The sequence below is a fragment of the Monopterus albus genome, unplaced genomic scaffold, assembly GCF_001952655.1.
Source record: "Monopterus albus unplaced genomic scaffold, M_albus_1.0 scaffold290.1, whole genome shotgun sequence".
Taxonomy (NCBI): Eukaryota; Metazoa; Chordata; class Actinopteri; order Synbranchiformes; family Synbranchidae; genus Monopterus; species Monopterus albus.
The window spans coordinates 782,169-791,831 of NW_018128170.1; the positions used below are offsets into that span (position 1 = coordinate 782,169).

Consider the following 9,663-nt stretch of genomic DNA (forward strand, 5'->3'; position numbering starts at 1 on the left):
GAATGATTACAATTACATATGGGCACGTGTGTATGTTTAAGACGGACTTGAAAAAAAAAAAAACCTGAACAGTTTACCCCAGTTCACTTTATTTTTCTGATGCTTGTTGTCAATAAAAACAAACATGTCAGTCATTTCTGTGGTCAGCTGTTGCTTTGGTCTGACTGAGTGACAACATTTGAAAATTTATCCGATTATGGCACAATTTCATGGTTACATTACATATTTTGCCTGTATTCAATTGTCTTATTTACTTAATCTAACACTGTGGATGTCCACAGTTAAGTATTATGTTCATGGATGTAACGGTGAACAACTGTCAGGTGCCGATCATTGCACAGCAAAAGCATCACCTATGTATAGAAAAATCTGTTTCAATGTACATTCTTGCCCAAAACTTTTTTGAATTATGAAATCGAGCTTTATGTAATTTATATTAATTTATCTAAATTAATAAATAGTTCTACTTTCTCTAAGCAAAATGGCTGGAGAAGTGTAACTATAATAAATTTAATATGATATACAGATTATACAGTGTCCATTTTATTCATGAACTGAATCAATCCTGCAGCGTGAGCTTGTTTTTATGTTGTAGAATTATATATAATAATATCCTCATGATAACCAGCAGAGTCATGCTGCAGATAGAAATGAGACAATAACAATCGGATGCTATTCAAATACACCAACAGGGATGAGACCTTGGATAAACTACGTCTATCTGTTGCAAAGCAACACGACTCTGCACAAGGTGACAACAGCCACTAGCACCACACCCAGATGATCACACCACTGAAACTCCTTCAGTCTCAACAGGGAAGCCATTCAGTTCAGAAAACACAGTGAGGACACACAGAGGTACTAAATACCAAACCCAAAAAAGTAAACACTACACACACACACACACACACGACATGAGGACACAGCAAACCAAGGAGTCAAACAAAATGGAAATGAACAACAACAAAAAATAAATAAAATAAAAAATAAAAAAAAGGGTTGTCACATGTAAATGACAGTCAGTTCAGGTGTTAACACACTTTAAAGCAATAGTATTATTACTCCTAATTTTGCTTTGATTCTGGAAATGTTGTCGTATATAATTTTTTTTCTGGTATTTTTCAACTACAAAACATAAAAATATACACAAATTTCAGCACCTGAACTGAATGACTTTTTTGAGTAGAGCCACTTTCTACACCAAAGCAAAGTACAATGTGTGTATTTAAGAGATGTGGTTCATGCCATAGTTCCCTTGTTACAGGCATAATGATAAATCACTATGACAACAAGTAACCATGATGCGACAAATAAAAATAATGACAGCGAGAGAAAAATGGCAGGAGATGACACCAAACCAGGCAGTGACATAGTGGCAGTAGATCTTCAGGCAGTAACTACTTACTCACGATTTTAACTGTAGTTTAACTCTAAAGCAGACTGAGGCATTAGGAGCCCTTAGCTCTTGCAGAACATCTAATATAGAGTTTAGCAATGTTTATCTGATATAGAGAAAATATTTCCAAAACATATTTGTGTGTATTTACTCAGGTTTGCTATAAAGTAAGTGTGTAGTTGTGTTATACCTGCATGTTGTCCGGATCCTCTCCTCGATGCTGCCCCCTGGGGATCCTGTGCGGTGACGGAGGCAGAAGTCCAACAAACTGTGCCTGAAGCGACTGAACAACAAACAGTGCACTCCTTTTGAGACTAATTAAATTTTACCAAGAGCAACCTAGCAAAAAAAAGAAAGCTGAATGCAAGTACCAAAGCTGCAGCTACAAACAGTGAATATAAGCACAATTACTCTACTAATGCCCAATTTAAATAACACAAAATCTAATTAAAATCCAATAAACAGGAGGGAAAAAGGCTGGCATCGTCATGACGTACCTCTAGCAGCTGTGCAGACAGTCGAGCCAATTGGCCCTTGAGTGCCTCATTTTCTTCATGAAGGCTCTCCAGCTGCAAGTGTCCTTGTCCAGCTTTGCAGCCCTGAAACCAAAGCACGTGTAATAATCAGTGTTTTTAGAAAAAAAAAATGTATAAGGGTTTTCTGTTTAGATTTATGCAGTTTATACCTTGGTCAGCTCTTTCTGTGCCTCCAGCTCCTGCTTCAGCGTAGCGTTCTCCTGTTCCAAGGCCTTCACCAGTGACGACTGATTCTGTTTGTGCTGCTTCAGGGATAGGATGGTAGCATCAAGCTGTCGGACCTGCAGACACAAAATAAAGGGTGTTAAGATTAGTGAGAGAGGTTTTAAAGTTCATTACAATTTAAAATGGCCTGAAATAACAGACAGCTGTCATACACTTACACAACCATCTCTCTAAGCTTACTCATCTTGCTGCAGGGCTCAGCTCACCTTTTCTTGGGACTGCACAAGGTCTCCTTTGATGTCGAGCACTTCGGCCAGAAGCCTCTCGTTTTCTTGCCTCAGCAGCTGCTGCTCCTGTTCCATCAGCCGAGACACGTCATTTCTGTACAGCTTCTTGCTCTGGAGACCACTCGAGTGCAAGGCCATCTCCAAAGCATGGTTCTGACATTAACAAAAGAAAAAGGTCAAGTCTACTGACAATAGATGCAAAGGCCTGCTTAATAACTGAACACCTGCAGAATAACAAAGGATAAATTACTGTGTTTGTTTTTCACTGTGCTGTTGCACTAAAATATTTTATTTCAGGATGCACTGATCCTTACAAAGAACATCAGACATTTACTTTATGATGTGACTCATGCACATTGAAAACGGTTTCTTTCATCAGAAAAATGTTATGTCTGCTATCAGTTAAAATAATTCAGTCACGCTGATATTTAATACCAACCATTCCTGGCCCAAGGATTTTAAATTGGGAAAAAGAAGAGATCACTAGGATGGAAGTGGCAACCTTTATCAGCAAATACTCTTTGAGTTGAGGTACTGAATTCTGTGTGATTTAATTAGTGCATTTCTAAATTTATTATCTTGGTAAGTGACAAAGCTCAAAAGCATCTTACTTTATCGTTGGCATTCTGCAGCTGTTTGCAAAGCACTGCCACGTCATGTTTGAGGGACTCTCTCTCCTGCTGCAAAACACGGAGGTCCGTCTTGAGACAAGCGTTTTGATTGTTTACCGCTTGCAGAGCTTCATCTGCTGCCTTGGCCTAGTATGGAAAAAGGAATGGATTTGGCCCTTATTAGTTCATTGAACAGCACAGAGCTTAGGAAACACCCCAGGTTACAATTTCATGTATGTTACTGTTAGATGCTTTGAATTAAGCCTATTAAATAGCAACTGTGATGTAATGTTTTTCCCAAATATTAACCTAGCAATTAACTGAAGTTTAGGTGAGAACAGGAAATGTGACACAATCTGAAGTTTATCAATCCTAAACCATCAAGACACTATATTGGTCATCCATCTAGTGCAACAGTTGCTGAAGAGAACTACAGCAGACTCTTACCCGGTCCTGAGCTTTGGCTAGCTGGCTGCGAAGGCTTTGATTCTCCTTATCCACACTCTTCCTCTCCTCTGCTAGGTGACTGAGCTGCGTGTCCACAGAGTCCACTTTGACTGCCTAAGAACAAGAAGAAAACAATGGCTGTAACGAATCAGTCATTTTGCTGTTTGCTAAAGCTAGACAACAGATCTCAGTGGATCACAGTTGCCTCAGTGCAGGTGAAATGATTCAGACGTGTTTCTCTACGATCACTGATCATTTTGTGCATTAGGTAGTATTAATTCACTTTGTGCCTGTGCCACGTTTTGATGGGCTTGATCCATTAAAGGGACTGAGGCCTGATGCCTACCTTCTCTCTGAGGACAGACAGCTGCTGTGACAGCTGGATATTCTTCTCCTGCAGCTGTGCAGTGTCCTCCAGAGCTTTGTGCAGCTCTGCCTCCAGAGCAGACACACAAGCTGCCAGCTAACACAAAACAACCATCAATTAACTACCCACTACGACCACAGCGACATCATCACGACCATCAGACCAACACTGCTTACCTTGTGTTTCTCCTCAGCGGGAAACACCTCCCTCTTCTCGTTTTCCTTTGTCAGCTCCACCAGTCGCTGTCGTAAAGTCTCCATATAAGCAATATTTTGGACATTTTTCTCTGCCAGCATCGCGTTCTCACCCTTGAGTTTCTGGTTTTGCAAATTCAGCCCTGAAATCTGCAGAGACAAATAAACGTACCACGAGCTGTTACTGAATCTGGAAAATGTACATACATGATAAGAAAACTTTTTCCTTCTCCAAGTTACTTATACCTCTTTCTTGAAATTCTCTGCTGCCTCTTGAGCTGCAGTCCTCTCTTTTGTTAGGCACTCCAATGTTTGTCTAAGATTAAACAAGAAGTAAATACCAGTTTATATGGCAAAATAAACTAGAATTACCACATTGCCAACCAGTCAAGTTCACATAAATATGATGGACGCGAGGACACAATGGGTCTCACCCACCAGTATTTTTTATTATCTAAAATTTGTTCTTAGGTAAGAACATATATTATGGTAGAACAGATATTTTGGCCAGTGTGGAAACATTTGGTAGTCCAGCACCACATTTGAGATCAGACTCAGGGCAGTTAAAGGGACCTGGGTTCACGTATGGAGGTCTGCTCAGCTGACGCCACAACCGAGAAAGCCATGTATGGCCCTGATGTGCTGGTCCAGGTCTGGGTCAGCCTGTCCTCCTCCATTGATCAGTGTCTCGCTTCAGTGGTTTTTTTTGTTGCCTCTGATTTAGTATCAAACCATCTTTTTAATTCATCAGTTGTGGGCCCTTCTCCTTGTACAGCGTTCACTGAATGAGTAAGAGTATCACGTCTTTTTAGTTTTATATCCACTACTGATGCTACTAAATATGGCAGCTCATTTGTTGGTCTCCACAACTCTTCAAACTTTTCTTCAGTTTGGAGTTCACTGATCCACTGTCTTTAGATTTTCATTCTAGCATTCCTGGCTTTCTCAACTTCTCCTTTGTTTCTCTGTGCACACAGCCCTGCACTCTCATGCCCTTTTACAGGCATTGGCAGGGTGTTATCCTATTCTAATTAGGAATGACTCGCGCATGCGTTCAACTTACAAACACATGGGATTCATCAATACAAGAAAACAAGTGTGAACAATTCTGCGGTTTAGAAACATGTTCATGAATCAGAGAAACTTTTCTTAGGACATTTCTTAACAACAACAACAACAACAACAACAACTTAGGAACAAATTTAAGAAAATACTTAGGAAGATGTTGGAGAAGGAGGCCCAATGACTTTGACCACCAAAATCTAAAAGCTCAGCCTTGAACCTGAGCATAACACCTCTGGTTACAGCTGACGCCACGTGGAGGAATAAAAAACAAAAAACAAAAATCTGACTGTTAACTGAAAATATTCTGATGTTTCTTACGTCATTTCTTCCTGGGCCTCTCTCAAGTCCTCTTCCTTCAACACAGCAATCTTTTGCTTGAGGAGGAGGTTTTCTTCAGCAAGACGACTGGCCTCAGCTCTATAGACACACACGACTATGTTATAAAAAAAATAAAAAAAAAACCCACAAGATTCCAACATGCTTTGCAGACATCAGAACTGGTAAGAAACTCTTTGCTACACATTGATTAAAAGCTTGTCATGTTGTGCACACACACACACACACACACACACACACACTGACTGACTGGTTCCCCATCCCCCCATAATCACAGGTAGGACAACAGCACTACAGTGTGCTTGGGAACAAAAAGGGGGAAATAGATGGGACAGCGTGAAGCCACAGGAGACATGGGAGTATGGGATCCTACTTTTTCTGCACATTACCTATGGGCATGTGCCGTTTCATGCAATGCCTGTGACTTGTCCTGTAGCTCTGCGATGACTCTGCAGAGTTTGGTGTTCTGCTTCTCAAACTCCACGCAGCAGTCCTCGAGGACACTCACCCCCTGAACTTTAACCTGCACATGTCTCGTCAGATCCAGTAAACCTTCTTCTGTGAAGCTCTCCATTTGGTCAGCGCCTGGATGCACAGCTGAAAAAACCTCATCCTCCCTCTCCAGTGCACTGAACAGCTTCAACAGCTCAGCATTTGTTTCCTTCATCTTGCTGATCTCATCCACGAGTGAAATCCGTTGATCTCGGAAATCGTGCGAAATACTTAATCTACTTTCAAGGCTCCAAAGGATCTTTGCAAGTTCACAGTTTTGGTCCTTCAGTTTAGCATTTTCACACATGCAATCTTGATACTTAGCCTGAACATCTGTTATTTTTAAGGCCTTTATCTCCAGCTGTTTGACATGCTCCATTAACAGTAGCATTTTAACTTTGAGGCTATAGTTTTCCTCCAAAGCCTGGTGGCCAGTTTTGATCTTTTCATCATTATGAGCCAAAAGGTTCTCTAGTATTTCTGTCTTCTGTTGAAGCAGAGAAATCTTCTCATGTAGGAGGGTGTTCTCCTCTGTGACAGTGTTATACAAAGCCTGTAGCTTAAGGAGAGAACAATTCTGATTTCGAGAACCATTTGGCGAATGATTAACTTCAGCACCCTCCAAAGATGGCTCACTAGGGTCACCCAACTCCTCCAGTCCAGATGGATCAATCGCAGGCTCTTGTTCTTGGTTCTCAGTGTCATCCATCCTTACTTTTGGCATGATTTCTCTGTGACCATCACCGGTAACGGGGCACTCTTTATTGTATTGATGATCAACATTTATGGTATTTTCAGGGCTTCCATCCACTGCATCGCTGGTCTCCAATACTATCTCTACATCAACATCTTGTTGGATCAGAACTGGTGAAAAACTAACCAGCTGCTGCTTAAAGGAATCAACAGGAATAACAAGATTAATGAGAGAGGTTTCCATTTCCTGCCATTCACCAGAAAAAGAAATAGATTCTTTGGGGTTGTGTGCCTCCTCTGTATGTGTATTTAATTCATAAGATCCCTCCATTTCTTCTTTCTCTGCCTTTTCTATAGAGGCCAAAACGCCACAGAGATTCATCTCTAGCTCTATAATTCTTCTGAGATCTCTCTCTGCTAAAAGCTCTTCTCCGTTATCTTTTATCTTTTTCTCAAGGACGGACATACGTTCCTGTAGCTCTTTCCTTTCAAGCTCAAAGTCCACTGCTGCCACTGCTGCCTGTTCAAGCAGCATTCCCATCTCTTCAATCTGCATTTTTAAATCATCTTGCTCCATTAACAGTTCAATCCTCTCAGTTATCTGCCTCTCAGAAACCAAACGCATTTCATTATACTTTGATTCAAGCTCTGACTGGCTGCTCAGAAGTTCTGCCCTCTCCTGTCTAAAATCCTCCACTGTTTGATTTAACAGAACCTCAGTCTGAAAAGTTTTGTTCTCAGACTGAGCAAGAAGCTTGTCTTTGGCTTCCAGGCTTTCCTGTAGTCTGTTATGGAGGTCATTCAGCTGCCGACTGAGCTCTAGTTCTTTAGTCTGGGCTATACTACTGCAGTTATCCAGTTCATTTTGTAGTTGCTTATTCTTTATTATTAGTTCTTTTATTTCTTCCTTGTGAATACTTTCTAGCTCATAGTGTTCTTTTGTGCACTTCTCAACCAGGCGCTCTCTTTCCTGCTCCATAGCCACCTCCATCATTCCTCTTTGTTCCTCTGTGCTCTTGAGCGCCTTCTGTATCTGTGCCTCCCAGTGGAGCTTCTGCTCTGCATGGTTTTCAGATAGTGCCTTCAGCTCACATTGGTAGTGCTGCTCAAGTTTCAAAACATCCGCCTGAAAACGCTCTGCAACAGATTCTTGATCACCTGAGAAACGATCTTCCATTTCTTTGATTCTCTGGATGAAGCAGAGCTCGATTTCCCTCCTGTACATGGTTATTCAATGATTGTTACAGCAACAGTTATGAACTCTTAACAGCACAACAAACAAACCTATGTCCCAAGATTAGAAGCTATTCCTGTAATTAATGCATGTTTAAAGCACTTAATATGAGATAAAATGAATTAAAAAGCTCACCTCTCCTGAGCTATGTCATCTCGGAGTTTGTCCAACATGCTGCTCAGTGCGTCCCTCTCCTCGCTGTGTTTGACAGTCAGCTCCTTCATGGCCTCTTGGTGGCTCTCCTCAACTCGGGACCTCTCCTCTGCCATTAATCTTTCTAGTTTCTTCCCCACCTCCTCTTTCTCTGTCTCAAGTTTCTCCCTTTCTTCATTCAACCTATCCTGGAGGATCCCTTCATAGTCCTCCTCTAGCTGCAGTCTTTCCCTCTCCCACTCCTCCTTTAGCTTTTTCTCCTTCAGCTCATACTGCTCCTGCAACTGCAGCCTTTCTTGATGCATTCTATTAAGAAGAGCCTCCTCGTGGCGCTCCTGAAGCTGAATGCGTTCAGTCTCCCACTGTTCCCTGAGCTCGCTCTCCTTCTTTTCTTGTTCCCTGACAAGTCTCAGCATCTCCTCCTCCAGCAGCACCTGTAGAGACTCCTGATTCTGCTCATCCAGCTGAGCCCTTTCTTTCTGCCACTGGTCTGTCAGTCTCTTCACGGTTTCATCACGCTCTTCTTCAAACCTGATCTTTGCCTCCTCCAGCGTGGCCCTCAGTTCATCCTCGTGGCACTGTAGCAACAGTTCTTTCTCCCTTTCATAACCATCTAAAAATCTCTTCTCCAGCCCAGCCTTTTCTTTCTGCAGTTTCTTTCTCTCCTCGTCCAGTCTGGCTTCAGAAACCTCCACATGCTCCTCCTCCAGTTTCTTGATCTTAGTAGCATGTTGTTTTTTCAGTTCTTCCATCTCATTGAGAAGGTTTTCCTCCATCTCCGCCTGCTGGGCTTCGAGGGTTTTCAGCTGCTCTTCCAGGTCTGCATTGTAGGTGTGGGCCTCCAGCAGCTGTTGTCTGAGAGTCCCCACTTCCTCCTCTTGCAGGTTTTCCAGTTCTTCCCTCTCCTTGGCCTGTTTCTGCTCCAGACAGGTTTGCTCCAGCTCCGCCTGCTCTAGCTGGCTCTCGAGCTCCTGTACGTGGCTCTGAACGCTGGCCATCTCCTCCCTCAAAGCCTGGACCTCCTGCTGGTACTGAAGGACTAAGGCAGCCTTCTGGCCCTCATGGGTCAACCTCTGCTTGTCAAATTCACTGATCTGTAGTGATAAACAGCATATAAAGTAATTAAATTAATAGAATGAATAGTTTGTAGAAATGCACTAATTTGCTTGAGATGAGAAAATTGATATTACTGTCATAAATGTATGACTTTGTCAGCAGCCAATTAGCTTAGCATTAAGCTAACAGAGAAACAGCTGCTTTGGCTCTGTTCAAAAGTAAAAAAATCCAATGTGGCTGGTTTTGCGAGTCCGGTTTGCTTACCCATCTCCATTAAAGTGCTACACACAGCTGTTTACTGACTGTTTATGCAACATGCATCCATCCAAAAGGGACTAGGCAGCTAGTGTAACAAAAAATTTTCAATTATGAATAAGAACAATTGTTTGCAGTGCAAGCTAGCATGCATCAAATGCACAGTAACAACATGCGCTGCGGTTAACTCCGTGGTTCTCAAAGTGTGGGGCGCGCCCCACTAGTGGGGAATAAAGACGACAGGTGGGGCGCAATGAATGGACAAAAATTAGAAATGGGTCATTAATACAGGTAAGTTAAAATAACATCAGTTTGGGACCTGGGAGAAAAAACGTGGAAAAAAAAAAAAAAAAAAAAAAAAAAAAAAAAAAAAGCA

General features: G+C 41.9%; 1 protein-coding gene across 2 annotated transcripts in view; it reads right to left on the bottom strand.

Annotated features, from left to right (window-relative positions):
- nin (ninein (GSK3B interacting protein)) overlaps window positions 1-9,663 on the bottom strand; it is a 25,748-nt gene that overhangs the window by 4,129 nt on the left and 11,956 nt on the right. For both annotated transcript variants that reach the window (XM_020622913.1, XM_020622914.1), the window contains exons 16-26: window positions 7,959-9,070; window positions 5,387-5,485; window positions 4,250-4,319; window positions 3,986-4,153; window positions 3,789-3,905; window positions 3,443-3,556; window positions 2,996-3,142; window positions 2,364-2,537; window positions 2,082-2,213; window positions 1,894-1,995; window positions 1,587-1,679 (exon numbers count right to left, since the gene is read on the bottom strand). In XM_020622913.1, coding sequence (XP_020478569.1) covers window positions 1,587-1,679; window positions 1,894-1,995; window positions 2,082-2,213; window positions 2,364-2,537; window positions 2,996-3,142; window positions 3,443-3,556; window positions 3,789-3,905; window positions 3,986-4,153; window positions 4,250-4,319; window positions 5,387-5,485; window positions 7,959-9,070 — 2,328 coding nt within the window. The remainder of the gene's footprint in view (window positions 1-1,586; window positions 1,680-1,893; window positions 1,996-2,081; window positions 2,214-2,363; window positions 2,538-2,995; window positions 3,143-3,442; window positions 3,557-3,788; window positions 3,906-3,985; window positions 4,154-4,249; window positions 4,320-5,386; window positions 5,486-7,958; window positions 9,071-9,663) is intronic.